Source organism: Gymnoscopelus braueri (genome assembly GCF_963280865.1).
Source record: "Gymnoscopelus braueri genome assembly, chromosome: 16".
NCBI lineage: Eukaryota > Metazoa > Chordata > Actinopteri > Myctophiformes > Myctophidae > Gymnoscopelus > Gymnoscopelus braueri.
In genome coordinates, this window is record NC_137616.1 from 21,260,940 (window position 1) to 21,285,473 (window position 24,534).

Here is a 24,534-nt window from a genome sequence, read left to right on the forward strand (position 1 = left end):
CCAGATCCAAGGGGAAGGCAGCTCTGGGGTGGTTAAGCTGGACGTATACTTCGTCGTACGACATCCAGTTATCGAAGCAGAATCGAACATGGCTACTACATGGCACTCGACCCCCTTGTTAAGCCTTTCTTTTACACTTCTTAGTATGCAAAAGCAATATATTTGATGTTAATCTAGTAATCATACTAATTCAATGTTTCTGTATTATTACATCTTGTATAGGAGTACAATTATTTTGTTCTGGTTCCTCAGTAATTTCTATGTTTTTATAGGTGTTTCTGCAAGCTTTTGTATAACATAGTGATTCTACAAGCAAGCACATCAGTGCATGCAGTTACTTCTCTGAAACAAGAGTTACGAGGTCCTATGAATTCATTGTGAAAACATTACAGCAATTCATCATATACAAATTAAGAAATGTACTGCTACTTTTACTTTTACTTGTACTTTAAGTATTTTTAAAAGCATGTACTTTTGAATACTTAAGTATATTTAAAAGCAATTACTTTTTTACTCTTACTTGAGTAACATTTTGACTGAGCTACTTCTATTTGTAGTGGAGTAAATTTGAGCATGGGTATCTCTACTCTTACTCAAGTACTAGGGTTGAGTACTTTGTCCACCTCTGAATACTGATGAGGCAATTTCTTATAGGCCTTGTCACCCTTGATAACATAAACATCCAATGGGTTCAAGTTTAATTCCTGCTGGCAACAGGGAATAAACTTGGACCTAAGCTGTTCCAGAGCAACTCAATTTGATTTAATAGTTTTTTTTTCCTGAAAAGGGAATGGGAAATGAAGCCGCTACTATCCCAAGAACTCCCGGAAAATGTACCCTGTGTTCACACAGTCAAAAAGCGTTGGTCAAAAACACAATTAATACAAGTAGAAATATACATGAACCTATAGGTTCCCAAACTGACCGCTTTAGTGTATGGGTCATTCCAGGACATTTAGCTGACTTAGAGTAACAGGGTTATAACAAGGCATTTTGCATGTTCTTCTGTTCACTCTATTATCTTCTAGAGTAAAAAGAAATGTATTATATGTATACTATTAACTGAGCATAATCTACATATTTAAATTTTCCAGACTTTGTGCTATGGGTTAGGCTTGGGCGGTATACGTTTTTTGAAACCATCACACAATCCCCCCAAATTACTGTGTTCAATTTTTATTTGGTGGCATTGGGTGCTGAATAAGTCATGAATATCTCTGCCACTGTGTGTGTCATCCACACAGAGGAAAGGGAGGGAACAGCTAGACTAAATACACAGACAAACAACTGTTTACTATTTATCTGTTTGAACTTTATACAGTGCAGTCCCTATGGGTAGCTACTGAGTGTGTGTGTGTGTGTGTGTGTGTGTGTGTGTGTGTGTGTGTGTGTGTGTGTGTGTGTGTGTGTGTGTGTGTGTGTGTGTGTGTGTGTGTGTGTGTGTGTGTGTGTGTGTGTGAGTGCGTGTGCGCGTGTGTGTATGTGTGTGTGTGTGTGTGTGTGTGTGTGTGCTTGTATTACTATACTTGTGAGGGAGAAATAGACACAACATGTCACACTGCGACGTGTTGTGAGCTTGTAGATCGGCTATTTTTGGCTTTAGAGTTTGGGTTAAAAATGGCACACACAAAAATGTCATTCATAAAATCGGCATCTTAAAATGTTGGATGTCCTCACAATTATAGTAATACGGTGTGTGTGTGTGTGTGTGTGTGTGTGTGTGTGTGTGTGTGTGTGTGTGTGTGTGTGTGTGTGTGTGTGTGTGTGTGTGTGTGTGTGTGTGTGTGTGTGTGTGTGTGTGTGTGTGTGTGTGTGAGAGTGACAGACCACAAGTGAGAGCGAGAAAGGGCAGAGACAGCGCATATGGTAATGTCACAGAGAACATCAGCATAAGCACAAAGTGAGAGACTGACAGGATTTCTGTTTTCGAAGAGGAATTGGAGACATTTACCTCTGGATTACTTTTGATGTTACAAGTCCAGGCCAAGTCCAAGGTATTTATGGAGTGATTATTTTCCATTAATTCAAACTTATGTTGACAAAACTGTAGTGCAAACAGTGTAAAAGACGTGTAAGAAAGAATTTGGATGTTAAGAGGGTTTGTAAAGCGGTACAATCATAGATATTTATAAATGTGCTGCGAACTTGTATCATACATTTACAACAATATACTAATATTAATAATAGAAGCATTTGCAGCATTTAAAGAGTTAATAAACATATCATAACAGACTAAATTGGACTTCTATTACAGACACGTTTACAGTATACTTTTAGAGTTTTAACTTTGACAGTTCAAAGCTGAAGCTGGGATGTACCGTAAAGATAACATTACTAATAGTTTAAAAATAATTAGAATGACACATCAGAACATCCAAGTAATTAACAGGAGATTAATTTAAAACAAACTGCAGATAGTCTGTCTGTGACATGGGCCTACATAGAGTTTTAAATGAAAAAGAAAGAGCAGGTGCATAATATTGGAAGAAAAACAAAAATCTCTGGCAAGCCGGACCATTATGTTTTCACCCCTGTCCGTCTGTGTGGTTGTTTGTTTGTCTGTATGCAGCTAATCTCAGACACCGCTGGACCAATTGGTGTGAAAATTTGCACGCACATTACCAGGCTTCAGGTTTTGGCCTATAACTCTTGAACAAGAAAGAGTTTTTGTTGGTTGAACAACAAAAAAGAAAAACAATCCCTGGATTCCTTGCATCATGGTAAACCTCTCCTTATAGAGGCCCATTACAGCCTGACAAGATTTTCAGCCATTTTTTGTTTTCTTCAAAACCCACTTTTTGCTACTACTCACACAAATCTGTACACATTCTCCCTGGAGTCATGTGATCAAGATGTATCAATCATATATGTCACATTCCATTCTGATTGCCTTCCAAAGTTTGTGGGAAATTTGAATCACACATTGAGAGGCCTCTAAACAAGGCAGAGCCAAAAGTAATTGCATTTAAATCCATAGTGGATGCCTCCCAACAAATGCCTCGAAACCGTTTGCCTGTAATTGCATTCACAAATGTGTGACTCGGATCTATTTCTTACAAACAACACAATACATTGCAGGGGTACTCAACTACAAATCTTGAGGGTCCACAAAACATTTTTTGAATAAGGCAAAGGTCTGTTTATTTAAGTCGGTCAATCGAGTCCGCCTGTTGAGTACCCCTGTACATCATGCACGCAACATCCAATCACACCCAAATTGGAATAGGATGTTGAGGGGCCTCTAGCGCACCTCCAAAACCGCTTTCACTTCTGCCCATAGGGGGCACTACAAATGCGACCGTCTGTCATACAAACTATGTCGTGAGCTTGTAGAGCGTCTTATTTAATTTGTATAACTCAAGCTTAATTATCGTCATCGTGATATCCTTAAAAATACATTTACAGGATAGGGGCGGAAAACACACCAGTGTTGGAGAGGTGCTGACCACGATGAAACATTATTAAGTGTGAAGGAAGGCAGCACACTCATAGCCACAAAGCAAGAATAATTGATTAAATGTGCCTACCAACTTTGCCTGACAAGTCTTCCTAAGGGTAATGGGGGACATCATCTCTTATGTTATAGTATGCGTGGGGTGATGGTTATGGTGATGGATGGCTATCAAATTCTCACAGTTAAGTTTCCTTAAATCAGATCTGAAATTAGGTACGGGATACACATTGACCCACATTGAGACAGAAATGCCTCAACTGCCATGTAACATAATCATCATGTGGGGAAGAAGAGGACAATTTGCTGGACAGCTTTGTGACCTCCAGTTACATGACATTATAAGGTCTACTCTGCATGCTATAAAAGTCTGTCATTGTGTTCCTGAGGCTATTTCACTCATGTTTCATCATGCACATTCAGACAGTCGATTCCAGAAATGTCTTTCACCGTGACGATTTCCATGGATGCATGTAAACCAGATACTTCCTCTAGAACAAAATATAACACAAAACATTATTCCTTATATTTCCTTATACTTCCTATACTCTATGTTGTTGTCTAAAGGTACATAGTCTATTCATTTAGAATAAAACATCCTGACAATACATTGCTTTCAAAGGATTAAATCTTTTGGGCATATTCTTTCTTTAGTTTTTTTTTAAGAATGTCTTCTAACAAAGATATTACGTATGTATTTGGCATATAATGTAATATTTATAAAATTCAAAGATTCTTATATTATTTGCTTAAGTGTACAGCGTTCAGAATACCTACCACATTCGAAAGTTAGGTCTAGCTCATAACTAATTCACAAGTAGTTTGACACTTATGAACCCACCTATTCTAAAGTTGCGTCCTCTTCACACTTAATAAATGGATTATAGCACACAACTTCCAAAATATACAGAGCGTATTCTTAAGCGATGGTATCTTGAAAATAAATTGGTGGTCTATTGAGTTGCACAGGTTGCAGAAGAACAAAGTTAGCACAAGTAGGAATATGCTTTATTAATGGACCACTTCAGAGATTTTCAAACGTAACTATTAAAAGCTGTTCTCAAGTTTCTTTAAGGTTAAGAACAAATGTACTGCCTAAACATGCTGCATAATTTTCAGCTGACAAGAGCTTTTTGGTGTGTAAAGGATCACACAGATTTTCAGCAATATCTACAGTATGTATTTGTTATCATATCGTATGACAAGCTTACATAAACTAGACTGGTGACTTTCTAGCACCAGCCTACTTGGGGACCACATGACGCAAGTCGGGAACGATATAAGTCGGGAACAATGCATGTTGGGAACGCATGCCCCACCCGTTTATGCAATACCCATTGTACTTGTTGTCAGAGTACCATTGTACATGTTGTCAGAATACCCAAGCGATACCCACTACAATACAACCGAGTAAGTAAATATGGAGATACGGGGATCCCTGATGTCGTCAAAAACTGCTAATACGTGAAGTTCCATTTTACACGCTGGCTACCACTTATGTTGGTGCAGCGGCACAAACGTGATGCAAAGCTCAGCTAATCCGTGCAAGCCGACTGGGTTGGCCAATCAGGGAAGGCTTGAAAGCCGATGGCCCCCGAAGACAGAGATTTGGTGCATCCTCAGATACAGACATTCGCCAGACCAACTGAATCACGACTCTGCACTGTACACCCCAGGTCATTAGCGATACACAAGACGAATTGGAACTCAATTGGTCATGGTGCCCGAGTTACGCGCACGCACACACACACGCACACACGCGCGCGCGCACACACACACACACACACACACACACACACACACACACACACACACACACACACACACACACACACACACACACACACACACACACACACACACACACACACACACACACACACACACACACACACACACAGCTGTTTTGTTGATTCAACTGTATTTTTATAGGCATTCTAAAAGCCAGTCATTAGGTGATTTCAGAGAGTTATTAAGTAAGTGCATTATCAATACAGCAATTCATTGATACTAAAACTATTACTTTTGAATAACTAAGTATCTAGCACTTTGTGTACATTGTGTTGGTAACGCTATGGTAACTTTGACATTTTGTTGTGTCGAGAGTCATTTACTGCAAATGGCCTGATCTGCTGTAAAGCAGAGGTTGTGTAATGAACACTGAACATTGTATTGTCATGGTTCCACTTTGCAAACTTCCACTTTGACTTTGTTCTAGAGAGTAATTTACTGGAAATCACTTAATCTGCTGTAAAGTGTTGCAACACCATGCTATGTGCGTTTATACATCTGCTATTTAAATATCCTCCTATAATTCCCCAAACCTCTGTCACCAAAACCTGTTCTGCCCGGTTCTCCTCAGTGGCTGGAGCAATTGATCAGAATTTGCACACGGGCATTGACCAGTGCACGGAACAGTGATGCCCGGGGGGGTATGGACTAGTAATACATATTTACACAAAGTGAAATATTTCAAGCCCTTTTCATTTAATCTTAATTATTATGGCATGAAAATCAAACATCTAGTATCTCAAAATATTTAAATACCCATCAAAATTTGTATTTATAATACCAAAATATCAGTATGTTCTAATTTAGTAATTAGGAGATTAATGAGAGAAAACTCTTTGTTAATGGCCTAGTAGTTGCAGAATATTATCCTGCAAAATAAGGCTTTAATAATGACGACTAAAGAGCCAATATGCTACTAATATAGATAGTTAATAAGTAACTAGTTAATGGTCAATATGTGTAACTTAATAAAAAAAAGTGTTACCAAAATGTAACACAGATGTTTACACAAAACCCTCTCAAACCTTGATTTCCCGGTCTGATCCGATCAGAATCTTGAAACACAAATCTTACACGCTAAAACTGAACTCTAAATATATGTATCACTTCCTCTTGACAGTCAGTTTGGGGCACTGACTTGATATCTGACTGTTCTAGTTGCCAGTAGTAGTCTTGATATACAATACATTTTTTTAAACATTTATTTCATTTTCAGCATCAGGGATGAACTCACAGACCTCTGTGTGGCACAGGCAAGTTCCGCATTGTGGGTGTAGTGGAGATTGACACTTCTGCTTCATCAGGTAAGCACAGAAACATGTTAAACTGTTGTAACACGTCAGGCAAGAATTCAGTGGTGGAAAAAGTACTCAAATTTTGTACTTAAGTAAAAGTATCAATACTGCAATGTAGAAATACTCTGTTACTTAAGTAAATGTCTGGAATTCAAAATTTACTTGAAAAAAAAGTACAAAAGTATTGGCATCAAAAAGTAGAAAGTACTTATTATGCAGAATGTCCCATTTCACAAGTTTTCTAATGTATAAAATGTATACAAATGTTTTGAAAATAGCAATAGCAAGCTCACAATGCGTTGCATCGCAACGCATTGTGAGCTTGTAGATCGGCTATTTCATATGGCCAAAATGTATATAGGGCTGAAGTATATAAGGCTACAAAGTAACTAGTAACTAAAGTTTTCAAATAATCGTAGTGGAGTAAAAGTGCAATATTTGCCTCTGAGATGTAGTGGAGTAGAAGTAAAAGTATTGAAAATTGGAAGTAAAAGTACTTCAAAATTGTACTTAAGTACAGTACTTGAGTAAATGTACTTTGTTGCTTTCCACCACTGGGCAAGACTAAGGCAAGATGTATAACATCTGGCAAGACTGTCTATGCCTCTGGCAACAAAGGAACATTGAGCATTTATTTCAGACCAATACTAATACTTTTTACAGTATTCCCATGGTGCAGGTATGACATTATGACCAACTGGCCGATGTGGATAAATACAAGTCAAGAGGAGAGAATAATTGAATTCTGTTCACCTTCAGGATGGGTCTCACATGCAGTGGTCATGAACAACTGAGGTTTCTGAAATGGAACTCTCACTCAACTAACTCTAACCATACAGTAAGTTGACCATCTTAAACTGAACAGATCACAAGTAAAAGCTCAGAGCAAATGAAAATCATACATAATCCTATACATTGAAATATATCTTGATAAATCTTGTCTTTTAGACCCTTTGTTGGATACAAAAACAAAACCTTTTTTTCTCCTGTCCTATACATAGGTGAGAAGTGGGCAGATTGACACAGAACATGGTAATATAAAACACCTCTCATACAATGTAGTGGCCGAATATCATGTGTGATGCCGCGTAGAGAGAAATGGCTAGCAATAAAGCCTAAGTTATACTTTGTAGTATGATCGCTTTCCGAAAAGCACAGATTTTCAAGCTGCAACGCTGAAAACAGTTATTTACGGCTGGCAGCACCGTTGTGCCATGGTGTATAAATCAAGCTTAAGATAGCTTACTGATTGGAATCTTTCAGAATGAGAGTTCCTGTCTTCTCTTCTGGGGCAATAATGAAAGATAAGAGAGAGGTCCTGGAGATAGACACTTTCAATTGCAGGACCAGAGAGTCCTCACTTCACAGTGTTGTAGTCTTTTAGTGTTATATATGAAGTTTACCACTTTTTGAATGTATTAGTAGAGAGCTGGGTAAGAGGCCTTGTCAGATACAAGGTGACAGAAGGACAGAGTCAGAGGCGGGAAAGTTTGCAGCCTGCTGCAAACTGACACTCTAAACTCTCACCCAGTCCGCTCAGTAACGTAATGTCATACCTGGAGTTGTGAAAGACTCATTGCAAAATACACGGACCACCACAGTAATAAGAACCTAAACACACGAGTTAAGATGCATGAATGGTGACGACAGCACTTTAGGACATCCCAGCCTAAAGTCAACAGGTTACTTATAGACAAGAACTGGCAAATGTAAGACAGGGGTTCCCGGTTTGACCAGTCAATGTGACATGGACTTGGAAAGGTCAAAGCTCTCAGATGGGTAAAGCGTTTTACGAATAACATTAATGAATGTACTTGGATTACACTGTGACGACATTCATCTCATGTATAAAAACACCCTGAATCCTGTCAAATGCTAGGCAGACCTGCAGCGGTCTGCTTCAGCTTGTGTTATTGGCTTATGTATGGCTGACTATTTGAATAAACTAATATGTGATTATATTCGTCGTTGTCTGTCGTAACTTTGATTAATAAGTTAACACATTCTATAACCTCTTAAAAGCAGCGTTGTTGGAAGCCTTTGATTGATACAATAGAAATGATCAACAACAGTAACATAATTTTGCATTGTAGTAGTGTATTCCTTTAACCCTTTTTACAATTTATGTTACTGCATTGACTGATGTAAGGGCTTTCCATTACTCATGATGAAAAATGATAAAATACAGACATCTCTGTAAGGTCTGAAGTGTGGATGAATGATTATTTCATGGATTCACTGATAAGCCTGATATATTTATTTGCACTTTCAGATGATGATGTTGTTGTTGCACAGTACGACTTCAAACCAAACGCTGACACCGATCTACCGTTCAAAAAGGGGGAAAAAATCAAGGTTTTGCACGCGTAAGTTTATTGCATTTTTACCGAGTGTTGAATGCAATAATACTGAGTGAAAACAACAGTACAAGAGAATGCTTTTCACCACATCCAAAATGACCCTAACGTACCATCGTTCACTTACTTGCAGAGATGGGGACTGGTGGCTGGCTAGATCCCTTGTGACCGGAGAGGAAGGGTACATACCACGAACCTATGTAGCCAAAGCAGATACGCTAGAGGTTGAAAAGTATGTTAAAAAAATAATAATGATAAAAATAATAATACCCAACAATATACTATAACAAAGCCGTTCCAGAGACAGTGAATTACTGTAACACGCAATAATCGAGTTTTAAAGTAAACTGGATAAAGATGAAGTATAATCTTGCCAACTGTAAAATAATAATAATAATAATAATAATAAATTCTCAAATACAGATGGTTCTTCAAAGATGTGAGTAGGAAAGAGACTGAACGACTGCTCTTGGCACCAGGAAATAAACCAGGTTGTTTCATGGTACGAGAGAGTGAGACCAGTAAAGGTGACTATCCTCAATACAAAGAAATATGACATTTTAAACATTACCTACAGTATCTCATGCGCATTGCGGTCACTCGTGTTCAAAAGTCTTAATGTAATGCAGAGTGCAGACTCCTTACAATAATGTGTTTACTATTTACACCCACACAGTAAAATAGGCCTATATTCAAAATATGTTTCTTAAATAAATGGAAGTTAAAATAACTCTGCCTTAATTGTGCAGGGTCCTGCTCAATGTCAGTCAGAGATTTTGTACCTGGACTAGGAGATGTGGTCAAGCACTATAAGATCCGCACTCTGGACAATGGTGGCTTCTACATCTCCCCCTCCACCTCGTTCCCTTCCCTGCAGCAGATGATCAAATACTACAGCCGTGAGTATTAACAATTATCATACAATGAATGTTTAAACCCTATGTACCTGTATGTAGTTGATCGGGGTCCCCCAGGGGTCTAACACTTGGTCCCTGTTTTTTCCCTCTACAACGGCTATCTTCTTTGAAAAGAACCGATTTACCTTTGTACAAGCTCGCAACATGGTGCGGTTTGCGACACATTGTGAGCTTGTAGATCGTCTATCTTCGCCAAATGTTCGCCTATTATGACTTGCCCAGGATAGGGACGGCAGCATTCATACTGTATGGTTAACTAGAAGTGTTTACACGACCATAGATATTTCAGAGTCACAATTACATATTGAAAACACGGAAGCAACCTGCTTAACTGAATGTATAATATATGAGAGACTGAGAGTACAGTATATGTGTGATCATGTGGTGAGGTCACAGCTCCTACGCAGCTCATAAGATGTTTTAGCTTCTCATAGAGCAGAGGCACATGCAGCCACAATGATTTTCCATCATACACACACGCGCGCGCGTGCACGCACACACACACACACACACACACACACACACACACACACACACACACACACACACACACACACACACACACACACACACACACACACACACACACAGAGTTTGTTGAAATATCATGCTTTCAATGTTTGTGCCGCCAGAGATGATGCCATGTTACAGTGTTGGCCAACATGAAACTTAGTAATAGTAATTACATTTAAGCAGTAGTAATAGTACATTACATTGTAAAATCCTGAGTGTTAATTTAACTCAGAGAATGTAGCTACAAATGTAACCAAGGTTGTCCACTTTCACAGTTACAAATGGATAAATGAACACTGAGAATTGTACTACTTATTTTGTACTGTAGTGACTATTTGAGTTCCATTACAATTGTCTTGTTGGGTATTGTTTGGGCATACTCTAGGTTCAGCAGATGGACTGTGCCAACGTTTGAATGTCCCTCCTAAGTCAAAGATGCCACAGCGGCCATGGGCACAAGATGAATGGGAGATACCGCGTGAGACCCTGAAGATGGTGAAGAAGCTTGGGGCTGGACAGTTTGGAGAAGTGTGGATGGGTGAGAGACGAATGCATTTGGTGCATTGGCCTTTAATGTTTACGAGCAAAAAAATGCGACATATAGCGCCTTGTTATCAGCTTGCCGGCGCTGCCCGAGTTATTGCACTGACAATACCATAACACAGCGCTACTCAACCCGTGGCCCCTCATGGTCAAACAAAAACAAACAAAAAAAACACATTTCCGTTCAAATATATGGGTTGCTAATTTTTTTTCCAAAAACAAACAGACAGACATACATACAGGTGCGTCAATTGTAGGTATAATGCATAGTTTTCTATGCATTTCGGGGTTTTTGGGGGGTTTGACCCCCAATTTTTTTTTTCAGGATAGGTGTCTCTTAATTCAATCTCTGGGAGTTGGCAACCCTAATATTGCCATCCCTTAGCTTTTGCTGAACTGATGCCACTGGACATACACACAAAATAAACAGGTACAGTGAAAAGAATATGATGTCAAATTTTACATTTTCTTATAAAAATAACAATGTGTAGTGCAGGGGTGTCAAACTCATTTTGGGGTCCGGGCCACATTGGTCAAATGGTGACTTGATGTGGGCCGAAACCAGTTGTGGACGCGCATGTGCGCTCACGCGCATTCAGTTATACAGCATTGTTTTTCAGTCTGTTGTCTCAGTCACTGCTACTAACTACAGTATATCACCTTTAAAAACATGTTATTATGAAGAAGAATAGCTACTTTAATTATTGACATTAAAAACAACTACTCGACTAGTAGTTGAATAGACTGTTAACGAGCCAATCAGCCAGAACATTCCACAGCTGGGAAGAGACAATGCTTCTCTACAGCAGGCCATCGATAGGCTGCAGCCTAGTAGCAGTGAGTGGGGGAGGGAGGAGCGTCCTCACAGCAAGGCAATGCAAACTGCGACTCTATGTCGCCCCCCCATTTTATAATAAGAGCACCTCAGTCTCTTTAAACAGAAAGTAATAGAGGACAGGAGCCTATCCTATGTCTGACAGCGTCGCGCCACCGTTTTCTGCCACAGCACCACCTGGAGCCTGAAATCTTTTTTTTTTATTACTATTTTTAAAAGTATTTCGCGGGCCGCCATGGACCTTTCCGCGGGCCGCAAAATGCCCGCGGGCCACCAGTTTGACAACCCTGGTGTAGTGTGTGTGAAAAATCCAAAATAGGACCGTCATTTTTAGTTTGCGGCCCCTTGGACTTTTGGTATTTTGCTGAGTGGCCCCTGAGCCATCTTAAGTTGAGTAGCCCTGCCATAACACATCGATCAGCGTGTTTAGGATTCGGTACCCATGCATCAGCCGAGTTATCCTGTGGGTGTAATAGGCTCTCTCTTCTCTCGCTGATTGAGTTCAGTTCTGATGTCACACAACAGAAACTATTGCCCAACAGATTTGCACTGAAGTCGGGCATGTCGAGTCCATATACATGTATGGGTATATCTGCACGCATGCCTCGGACACCGCCCGCCCGCCACAATTTGACCTTTATAGTAGGACATGGCCGATGCTCATTTGGAATGATATCCTTTGGGAATGCATGCCCCTCCTGCAGTGGTGGAAAGTAACTAAGTACATTTGCTTAAGTACTGTACTTAAGTAAAATTTTGAGGTATTTGTACTTTACTTGAGTATTTCCAATCTCCAATACTTTTACTTCTACTCCTACTCTATCTCAGAGGCAAATATTGTACTTTTACTCCACTACAAGTATTTGAAAACTTTAGTTACTAGTTACTTTCAGATATAAATTATGATATTATGAAACACCACTTCAGCCCTATTTTATACCTAGGCTATTTTCAAATATTTTTGCACTTTTACTTTTGGTATTTTAAGTACATTTTGATGCCAGTACTTTTGTACTTTTACTCAAGTAAATTTTTTATTCTGGACTTTTACTTGAGTAAAAGTACAGAGTATTTTTATATTGCAGTATTGGTACTTTTACTTAAGTAAAGACTTTGAGTACTTTTTCCACCACTGCCCTCCTGTAATGCAATATCCCTTGTACCTGTTTTCAGAGTACCTACTGTAGTGCAGTACCGATTATCATAGTACTTGGAGGCCAGCCTACATCAGTGCTACGATGTCATATTGATGACAGTATCGGCATAAAAGGGACTCAGAAAGACAGACAGAAAGATATATGGTGATTTGCGCATCTACTACGGTTGTTGTCTGGATAACTCCAGACGACCGCCACTCCGACTGCCTTCCCACTCGGCACATCTCTCCCTCGGGTCCTCTGCAATACAAACGGCAACCGGGTGGTTCTCGAAACATGCAGGCCAGGGGACACACAGACACACAATAGACCATGCCGATGCCCCTTGGGAATTATGGTGCTGCCCATTGGGAACACGTTGCACTGTAATGCTATAGTAGACCATATTCACACACCAGTCTATTACTAGGACTCAGGGTGTGGCCAAAACCACTCGTTGGAGTGAAAATAAGAAGTAGCATCTGCACAGTATACTGTTACTCCATGCCAAAACAGTTTTGCGATTACAGTTATATTGTTTTGGCATGGAGCTTCTTTTGTTTACACAGTGTGAATAGGGTCAATAGTAACTCACTGTGTGACCTCATGAATTACAGAATGTGACATCATAAACTACACTCGAAGACCATTATTTGTACCTACAGTAATAACAGAAGGATGTATTAAGTGCATCATTTATTTTACTAGGTTTCTACAAGAACAATCAGAAGGTGGCTATTAAGACCATGAAGGAAGGTACCATGGCACCCGAGGCCTTCCTTCAGGAGGCCAACCTGATGAAGCAGCTACAGCATGAAAGACTGGTGCGTCTCCATGCCGTGGTCACCGAAGAACCCATCCTCATCGTCACCGAGCTCATGGTCAATGGTGAGCAGTGGTGGAAAAAGTACTCAAATTCTTTACTTAAAGAGGTGGTGCCATGGTTTTGCACTTTTTCTGTTTTTCATGTGTCTATGAGGTTGATAGAACTTCATTAAGCCCCCTGGTGGTGTTTTTATGGTGTTTTATGTCTTCTCTGACTATTTTGAGTTTCTACCTGGAGGCTGAAACCTTGAGGGTCAAACGTGCCAATAGAGAAACAGCGCTTTAGTGACATAAACACAACAGGTGTGGGCATGAGGAGGAGGAGGGACTAGGACAGGTGGGTGGTGCTAAGGTGGTGGAGGAGGTGCTAAGGTGAGAACCAGGTATACTTAATGAACTGGAGGCGTGTCCACATAAAAACATAATTTTAACAATTTCTGTACACTTTTTTGAAAAAAATCTTCCTCCTAGTATAACCATAATACCTGATGATTATGTTTTAGAGGGGGGAAAAATCACTGAAAATCACGGCACCCCGTCTTTAAGTAAAAGTACCAATACTGCAATATAGAAGTACTCTGTTACAAGTAAAAGTCCAGAATTCAAAATTTACTTGAGTAAAAGTACAAAAGTATTGGCATCAAAATATACTTAAAGTATAATAAGTAAAAATACTAAGTAAAAATACTAAAATATTTGAAAATAGCAGATCTACAAGCTCACAACGCGTCGCGATGCGACGCGTCGCCTATTTTCAAATAGCCTATGTATAAAATAGGGCTGAAGTGGTTAATGTATGTTTCATAATAATAATAATTTATATCTGAAAAGTAACTAGTAACTTAAGTTTTCAAATAATTGTAGTGGAGTAAAAGTACTATATTTGCCTCTGAGATGTAGTGGAGTAGAAGTAAAAGTATTGGACATTGGAAATACTCAAGTAAAGTACAAATACCTCCAAATTTTACTTACAGAGAGTACAGAGAGAGAGAGAGAGAGAGATTTTATGTTAATTAAAGTCTTAGCTGAATATAATTGTATTTTTCATGAATGGCTATTTTATACTGTCCAACGCCCCTGCATCTGAGCTATGGATGTGTGAATATTTCCTTTGCAAAGACAATTATGAAAGTCTAAAGTAACGAATCAACCCTTTCCTTATTTGCAGGGAGTCTTCTGGACTTTCTTCAGACAGATGAGGGGAAACGGCTGAGGCTACCCAAACTGATAGACATGTCAGCACAGGTGGGTTAGTAAACTCCACCGGTAGAAAAAGATGTCAGGCACCTATAGTTTCTTTTAGAACCACTTGCTCTTGGTAAAATATACCCCAGCTGTAGTCATTATATAGCATGAGGCCCTGCTGTTTTGTTATGATTCAAGTTGAATTACATTAGTCGACAGTCATTTGTGTATTTACTGACTGCGGTACGCCATACCTGATTGTACAACAGCTGTCTCTAAGTCTAACATCTCCACACTCAGATTCATACTGAGGATCATCTGCTGAAATATGGTCTATTTATAGCTGGGTGTAGTACACACTTAACGTCGACATAAACTGTGAGGTTTCTGTGGCGAGGCTCTTCCTCTTCTGGCTGCAAAACCTCATTTCTGCATCAATTATTAACATCCGGACAGGAAATTGTTATGTTTCCACCCCAGTGCCCCCCCGGGGCAACATGCTTTAGCTTCCTGTGAGGTATCCTGTTAGTTGATGAACACACAGATGTACACACACACACACACACACGCGCACACACACACACACACACACACGTTTGAATACTAAACTTGTGGTCATCAAAAGTTTGGGACGGTAATTTTATAAATGCCATTTCTACCACTTTTTTTTTTCTTAACTTTTTGCCATATTTAACCGTAAACCTAAAGTTACATAGCTATTTTAGATGTGGGACAGCAGCACACAAATAAGTATAAATCAAGCCTAAATTAACTAACTAACACTTGTGGCCCTCACAAACATAGTGATACAAATACACACACGCACACGCACACACACACACACACACACACACACACACACACACACACACACACACACACACACACACACACACACACACACACACACACACACACACACACACACAGTACAGTACAGTACAGTACAGTACAGTACAGTACAGTACAGTACAGTACAGTACATACAGTATGTCTGTTAATCTATTACACACACCGGTAGTAAAGGCTCTGGATCCGTAGTAAACACATTCTATAAATGAGGTCTTCATCTATTGAATGAGTTCACGCGGCTGCAACGGCTAAAAGTTGTGACGTGTCAGTGGAAGGTTTCCTCGAAATGCCTCATCACCATTGCGCCCTGTCCTCTTTTGTGGACAGATAGCTGAAGGCATGGCTTACATTGAGAAGAAGAACTACATCCACAGAGACCTGCGTGCGGCCAACATACTGGTTAATGAGACCCTGCACTGCAAGATAGCAGACTTTGGCCTGGCCAGGGTCATAGAGACTGAATACACAGCACAGGAAGGTACGGTAACGGAACCAAGACTGATCAAATATACACTGTACATTCCTGAGTGTTCATTTAACCCAGCGCTACTCAACCCGCGGCCCGCGGGCCGCATGCGGCCCCAACGCAGCGTCTTGGCGGCCCCTCATGGTCAAACCCCCCCCCAAGCACAGGATAGAAATATCCATTTCCGTTCAAATATATGGGTTGCTAAAAAAGAAAAAGAAAACCAACATCAATTGTTACAGGTATAATGCATAGTTTTCTATGCATTTCGGGTTTTTGGGGGGGTTTGACCCCCATTTTTTTCCGGCCGCGCTTTGCTGCGCGCCCAGGGTAGGTGTCCCTTATTTCAATCTCTGGGAGTTGGCAACCCTAACCTTGCCATACCTTAGCTTTCGCTGAACTGATGCCACTGGACATACACACAAAATAAACAGGTACAGTGAAAAGAATATGATGTCAAAATGTACATTTTCTTATAACAATAACAATGAGTAGTGTGTGTTACAAAATCGAAAAATCCAAAATAGGACTGTCATTTTTAGCTTGCGGCCCCTTGGACTTTTGGTATTTTGCTGAGTGGCCCCTGAGCCATCTTAAGTTGAGTAGCCCTGATTTAACCCATTCAACCCGGGAACGCGTCTACAAATGTCTTCTAAATCCTAACTGGTGTATGAAAAACGTGTGTCGCTATAATATCAGTGGTTCTCAAACCTTTTCATGTCAAGGACCACCCAAAGTGATATGCGTTTGGCCGCCGACCCCATCTCAAAATATTTCGTTCCAGGGACCCCCAGAAGCAAAGATTTGAGTTACAAATGTTCACTTTCATATGTTCAAAGATTTGCAAAAAAATTCAACATAAAAAAAAAATAGCCAAAGTATAACATAATGGTTATAGCTCAAATCTAAAATGACACTGATGCGTTCCCGGATTAAATGGGTTAACTCTGAGCGTGTACGAATGGACCCGCAAGGCAGTGGTTCCCAACCTTTTCTAGATCACGGCCCACTTGGAAATCTCCTCACAACCGTTCACGGCCCACCTATCTGACCATTCAACACGGCAGCCAATGGCTACCATGCCAAGTGGTCAGATGGGTGGGCCCTGTGCATTTTCAGAGCATGTTTATATTAGTGATAAACCAATTGATTGTTTTCCAGCTTGCATCAACGGAACTAACAAACATAGTATACTTTAAGTTCCTATTTATCGGTATCACAATGAAAACACATTTTCAAGGTTTCTGATCTTTTTTTTTTACATTCATTTAATATATTATCATTAAAGTCTTAAGGCGGTTACACACCGGCGAATATGCGAATATACGCAAAATTCGGACTCGTTCCGAATAATTAAAAGACGCTTTTTTCGCTCCGCGAAACTGGTGTGGAAGCTTGCATTGACTTTATAAGGTTTTTAAAAAAAACGTATTATTCGCATGAAAAAAATCGCCCCGGTGTGTAAGGACCTTTAGTGTTTTGCCAATTATTTGGGGGCCCACTTGATATATCCTCACGCCCACAGGTTGGGAATCGCTGCCATATATAAGGGTCCATTCGGTTCCCTTTCTACTCTCTCTGAGAGTAGAAATAAGGTTCCATTTCGTTTAATTAAATTCACACTCAGGATTTCACTGTGTAAATGTAGCTGTTCCAGCTGCATTGCACAATTCATTTAGTTAACTCCTAGGGCCAAACTTGCATTCATCAAAGTGCAATTTGCGCTGGTAAGGTGCATGGGAACATGTGATTTGCTAAGGCAGCAGATACTGTAATTATGCAGTCGTCTATACTGCATTGTGCGAACGTTTGAAGCAGAGCTTAAAAGCTGCATGTGCACAGGTTTGGATGCTTGAAACAGGCTGAAGAATAGAGAGAAAAACTCAATTCAGTGATGCTGACATTGATTAATTAAGAAACACAACACCAAAACATTTTGGAGGGACACAATGCAACTCCGACTGGGAGGAATTGACTTAGGGTTAATATTGAATGAAAAAGAACTACATCAGGAGTCACAACAAACTCCATAAAACTGATGGCAGGACAAAACGTATTCTGTTTGTGTGCCATAAGAGTGCATTAATCAGACAGGTACGACTGCATGCTGGTATATTCCAGGTGCAGTTCTATTGTAGATTATCATATTATTATTTTATTATTATTATATCCAGATGGGAGATAGTGTAGGCTAAAGCAAGCGGCATGACTATTGCCGAATGTGAACGTTGTGCCAGAGTACCTACAAATTCGGCTTTGGTTTGTTAAGAGTTTGCTAATTGTTGCGTGACTGCTTGCGCTTTTTTGTTACTTGATTCTCTCAGCATGTTTTCAAGATATATCTGTAGCCTAATCTGTCTTGCTGTCATTTCCACCACAAGAAGCTTCCTTTAATATAGCCTGCCTGATATGCACCTGCATAAAGAAATTCTATGTAAAACCACACAATCAACCACACTTACTAACAGCACTTACTAACAGCATGGCCTGAAGGTTAGAGGAGCAAGATTGTGGCCAAAAGGTTCCTGGTTCCATCCCCCGAACCGGCGGGCAAGGAAGAACATGGCCAGGGAAGTGAATGAGCACCACTAACCCTCCCTCAAAACCCATTGTTGCTGCCCCTGAGCAAGGCACTGACCCCCAACTGCTCCACTGTGGCTCACAGTATGAACTACAGTATGCAGTTTGCAGTGGTTATACTTCGGGTAGCTCCCAGGTGTTGTAAGTGTGTGACTGTGAAGCAGAGCATTGCTGAAAAATGTCCCAGGCTGCTGGAAAAAAAAAGAGCATGTGTGATCCTCCCTTAAATGCATATGCATAAGTGAGAGAGATGCAATTTAGGATGACAAATAAGGTGCACTTTAAGATGACAAGCAAACTGCATTTGTAATGCTTGTCTTCTTCATCTCAACACAAGTTTCAAGGTGAACAATTTGTCTGAAAGGCGCAAAAAGGAAAATGTGAAATACTGAGGCAAAGTTGTCAGGAAAATACGTCAGTTTAGTTAGTCTAATCTAGAATTTACAATGATGCAACTTTTGTTTTAATAACAGAACTCTTGGTGATGCAATAAGATACATCGAGAGAGAGATATTTATCATGGTGTGATGTTTCTTTTTATGCAACTGCTCATTGTAGCACTTTGAGATGTTTTCAAATGTAAAGTGCATTATAAATAAAATCCATTATTATTATTATTATTATTATTATTTCAGAAAATAGAAAGATGCTAGCAATAAAATGCATGAATTTTTACACTTAACCACTTCCAAACTGACGTGTCAGCGTGAGGTATGTTGATGTAATTCTACAACCACTTACTGATATGTCACATCACTAAATGTTCTGAAATGTTATGAAGGTGGTCTCCTGCTCTTCCATTGAGACACCTTATGGCTGACAATGTCAATAACGCTATTTGAAGCAGACGGCGCACTGGGCTGAACACTGATGCGCCACCATCCTTAATGTACTGTAGTTCAAATATCGTTGCAATTACCCCTCTCCATCAGGAGAGGGAGACAATAGACAAATCTTACAGTACATATTGTAGCTATATTAATGTTCACATTTCCTGAGAATCTGCTGTTCTTAACTAGCAGAACATTGCTGTCCAACCCTTCATGAGCAATATTCATATCCTGACAGTCTGAATAAGCTGGTCTAAACAATTAATGCATGATCATAAGATTGATGTCTGTACATACAAAATACAGTACGAATGCACATTTAAACGTTTGACATCGCCTTCCCTGTTTACAATGTAGTCAGAGATGTGGTGGCAGTTACAGGAAACTGCTGCCCTAAGTTACAGAGAAAACATAAGCAAACAGCACTGATGACAACAAACCACTAACATGCTCTTAAGAAGTCCCTATACAAAATTCCATCAGAACTGTGAAGCCTGACAACTACATAATTTGTAGTTTGTACTACTTTTGTCAACCACACACATTCACCCAGTAACATGATTTCCTCTACATTACACTATTTGTCTCTCTGGATAGGAGCCAAGTTTCCCATCAAATGGACCGCCCCGGAGGCCATCAATTATGGCACATTCAGCATCAAGTCAGACGTGTGGTCCTTTGGAATCCTCCTGACAGAAATAGTCACCTATGGCAGAATACCATACCCAGGTAACTGAAAACAACTAAAAAGAACGACACATTATTTGTATTTGTAGTACAATATACTGCTATCACTTTATTGTATAAACTATACTGTACTGCAGTGGTTTTCAAACATTTTAATTTCAAAGACCCCCAATGACTCTAAGAGTGCACAAATGGATACATTTGTACATTCTCAGAGTTACAGACCTGTAAGGGTCCATTTGGACCCCTCCAAGGAACCCAGAGGGTCCCTGGACCGCACTTTGAGAACCACTGCTGTGTTGTATATTTTCTCAGAAGAATGGCTAGAATGTCAGCACCCTATATATTATCATCAATAACCAAACCTCAATAGACCCGGCTGAAACCAAATTAATACTTTCTGTGTAGAAGTAACAGTCAGAGGCTTTTTTTTTCCTCACTAGGGATGACCAACCCAGAGGTGATTAGAAACCTGGACAATACATACAGGATGCCTTGCCCCGACGGCTGTAGTGAGGAGCTCTATGCCCTTATGATGCTCTGCTGGAGGGAGAGGCCAGAAGAAAGGCCTACATTTGAATATCTGCAGGGCACCCTTAATGATTTCTTCATCGCCACAGAGGGACAGTATGAGATGCAGCCCTGATGAGAAAGATCTATACTTTCAAAGCATGCTAAAACGTAACCCTGTTTCCCCCCACAACACACACACACCACCCTCAGGAAAAAAATATATATAGTTTTTCTTGTGCCTTCCTTCTGCATGGACATAAAAGCTATTTGTGGTTTCACAGCCCCCTAGAGGCAGGGTACAGCATGACATACCACACTGGCAGCTTCAAACCTTCTACAGGAAACTTTGACTTTACTGACCTAATTTCAGCTTCTGACAGTCAATGTAGACTGCTTTGGATTAGGAAGAGACACAATGAAGACTGTGTGATACAAATGTACACCTAGATGGATGGATTGCAGTGTACAACCTGGACTTGCAGAGAAAGTCAAGCACAAGCACAGTTGCACACCAAACCTTTGCATGGTACAAATTATGACTATACTGAGAATAAAGATAACCTATCACTTTTGTCGGGTTCCTTAGTCATTCAGTAGCAAACCGGAACCTTCAGGTGCATACAATAATTGATCAATATTTGCATTGTTGGGAGTATTTGATGCATTTATGATTATATACATAATTTCTTCAAGAGAAAAATGTACCCTAAAACATATATTATATTGCTCAAGGCCAAATGAAGTTTCAAATCATTTGATCTTATAAAAAAGTGATGACTATGGATAAAATAGGAACAGATAGGGATGTAAGGGAGGCAGATCAACATAATAATGGTGTGCTTTACCATGTGTTAACATGATTAAAATATAGGTTTGTAGGTTTGTTCTTGGAAATAGCAACTTCTGCCTGCAGTTAAAATTGAGTTCTTAAATATGAGCGAATGTTGCCCTCATATAAAAGATTGTTATATAAAACATTTACCTCAGAGATAATTCATTCATGTACGGCTGCCTACTGCAGAAAGTGCAGAATAATCAGATTACTGCAAGCAGTGAATGCAAATGTACTGACTGTACAGTAAGTGACACCTTACAAACCACAGAGACACCATGTACTACGTTTACCACAAACACATTATGTGCTAATTTACTGGCAGCCCAACTGACCTGGTAATGCTCAAAAAGCAAACATCACGTTGGTTTTGATCATGTAACTAAGCCCTCCCATGGGTACCAACCACTATCTTGGTGATAAGACAGTGGAATGGCACCACCACCCAGGGACATATCCTGCCACTTCCTGAGTCAATGGACAGGAAACAGGAAGTGTGAGTCAGCATTCCTCTCATGCCATGGCTACTCACCAGCCAGGCAGCCAATTATAAAAGGTTGGCCTCTACACATTTGTGCTGTTCAAAAATATTTATTTAGTATTGAAGTATTGAAAATGTAAAATAAGCCTACTGAGACAAAGTTGTCAGGAAAAGACGTGATGGCCTATCTGCTCGTCTGATCTCACACGGGAAATTGGTGACGAATGCAGTCATTTGACCTGATAGATAAAGAATACAATTTACATTGATGGCACTTTTGTTGTGAAGTTTGTATAATAATTTAACATTTGCATTAAAAAACTGATAAAATGACACATCAAATTACCCAGGCAAATTAACAGGCAATTCAAACAATAAGCAGTAACAAGAAGAACAAATACAAATAAAAACATGCAAGGGTCAAACATTTGGCTAAGTGTCTGACAGACAATTACTGACTTGTCTCACACCTGAATCAAGAAAATTAAGAATCAACTTTATTTTTACAGGTGTAAAGAAGTGGGTGAAAATTTGTTTTGTGTAAGCTCCATCATTTTGCTGTTATTCAGAAAGGGAGAAGAAGAAAAAGGAAGGAGGACAAGGAGAAGGAGAGCAGGGAGGAAAAAAACAAACATTAAAGATGCATGTCAAAGAGAACCTACAAATAATACTGAGAGTTTTAAAACTCTAACTTCAACATGTTACTTTTCATAACTGTTTCAAGCTCTGAGAATGTACTGAGAAAAACAATCTATTCAAAGATAACCCTAAACCTGTGCCCCCTGGGTGATCCCTGGGTTTGTGGAAGTGTTGGTCTGAGGCAGCTCTTCAGTGAAAGCGTTCTCCAGCACTTTTAGAACAGATCTGCGAACTTCATTCTTGAAATCCTGACCCATGAACACGTACAACAGCGGGTTCAGGCAGCTGTTGATATATGCCAGGCAGAAAGCTATGATGATCACATGTTCCAGTGTTTCACTGTCCTCTGCCGCCATGAGATTCATCAACCGAATTTGTTGCATGATGTGATAGGGGGCCCAGCACAGGAAAAATGCGGTGATAACAGCTGCTATGATTTTGAAGGGACGACCTGATTGGCTGGCCAGCGAGCGATTCCTCCTGATCCGGTGGATGATGACAGAATAGCAGGAGACGATGACGGTGAAAGGGACCACGAATCCCATGAGGAAGCGAGTGATGATCATGGCCCCATGTCGAAACTTCACCAACGGTCTCTCTGCAGATGTAATGTAGCCATTATCGGTGAAAGCAAAGTTGTTGAGGCACATAATGGTGTCGTCATCAGGGGAGTAGCTTGTGTCCTTAAAGATGAAGTAAGGGGAGCTGAGAGCCAAGGCCAGTACCCAGACACCCAGACTCACACAAGACGCCTTTCTGATGCTGCGGTACTTCTTGGCCCACACTGGCCACACCACATATACACATCTGTCAACACTGATGACCATCAGAATGTAGATGCTGGCATACATGTTCAGGAAGAGAACGGTGCTGTTCAGTTTGCACATGAATTTACCAAAAGGCCAGAAGCCGTCCAGAGCTCTTTCTGTGATTTCTGTGTGTTTTCACTACACATTTGCGTGTCATGAATGAAATCTAAACGACCTTCATCAGGTATCATCAGGGGATACCTGATGAAGGTCGTTTAGACCGAAACGTTGTAATAAACTACTGCTGTAAGTGAAGTCAGTGTGCAGGACTTCAATTTTTTTTTTCATGTAGCACTGGTTGCCTGCTCCCAGTAGGTGTGCAAAAGGATCTTTCTCTACACATTTGAAAATGTGTGAATAGCTCTATATTCTGATAGTAATCATTAGACTGAGTGTCTAGATGAAGAGAGAACGAGAGAAAAGAAAAGCTACCTTCGAAGTGTTGAAGAGAGATAAGCCAAGAAGTGTCTTGTTCAAACTGTGGTCAGCGAGGATCTCACATCACCCTAGCATCCTGTGGGAGGTGTCCTATCGTTGCTGCCAGGCAGAAACCTCCCATCTCTATATTTTTTGTGTAAATGAATGCCCTACTTTGTCATACTACAGTGTCACACAAACGTTGTGAAACTGCTTAGATCTAGATCTGCTGTTTGTGCTGTTTGTGGACTTTTTGGTTCCACTTTTGAAATTCAGGCTCTGGAACAGGGGGTCTCAGACAGTTATTATTCTATAAGGCATGACTTTCAGGCCCCTGGACACTGGACCCCTGGGCCCGACAAGCCTGTTCAAGTGCTGCCATTTATAATTGAAAATGCCTCTTTAGGCACAATGACGAAGTACTCGACCCCCGTACTTGAGTAAGAGTACAGATACTCCTGGTCAAATTTACTCCACACAAGTAAAAGTAGCTCAGCAGAAACACCTATAAAAACGTAGAAATTACTGAGGAACCAGAACTAAATCATTTTACTCCTATACACCCATACAAGATGTAACA

General features: G+C 40.1%; 2 protein-coding genes across 3 annotated transcripts; one reads left to right on the forward strand and one right to left on the reverse strand.

Moving 5' to 3' along the window:
• The first annotated feature begins 1,844 nt into the window (after positions 1–1,844).
• On the forward strand, positions 1,845–21,348 carry blk (BLK proto-oncogene, Src family tyrosine kinase). 2 transcript variants are annotated; one of them, XM_080453984.1, is made up of 14 exons: positions 1,845–1,994; positions 6,459–6,546; positions 7,201–7,375; positions 7,539–7,569; positions 8,810–8,903; positions 9,028–9,126; positions 9,318–9,421; positions 9,644–9,793; positions 10,710–10,862; positions 13,547–13,726; positions 14,832–14,908; positions 16,028–16,178; positions 20,174–20,305; positions 20,707–21,348. In XM_080453984.1, exons 3-14 carry the CDS (start codon positions 7,298–7,300, stop codon positions 20,907–20,909), a joined length of 1,452 nt encoding a protein of 483 aa, XP_080310110.1. In that variant the 5' UTR covers positions 1,845–1,994; positions 6,459–6,546; positions 7,201–7,297; the 3' UTR covers positions 20,910–21,348. The 2 variants fall into 2 exon arrangements, with proteins under 2 accessions (XP_080310110.1, XP_080310109.1); XM_080453983.1 differs by having other exon boundaries at positions 7,297–7,375.
• Positions 21,349–22,316: 968 nt separating this feature from the next.
• LOC308103811 (chemerin-like receptor 1) lies at positions 22,317–23,628 on the reverse strand. The gene has a single exon (XM_080453986.1). The coding sequence runs from the start codon at positions 23,613–23,615 to the stop codon at positions 22,857–22,859; it is 759 nt and encodes a 252-aa protein (XP_080310112.1). The 5' UTR covers positions 23,616–23,628; the 3' UTR covers positions 22,317–22,856.
• Between the last annotated feature and the right edge of the window lie 906 nt (positions 23,629–24,534).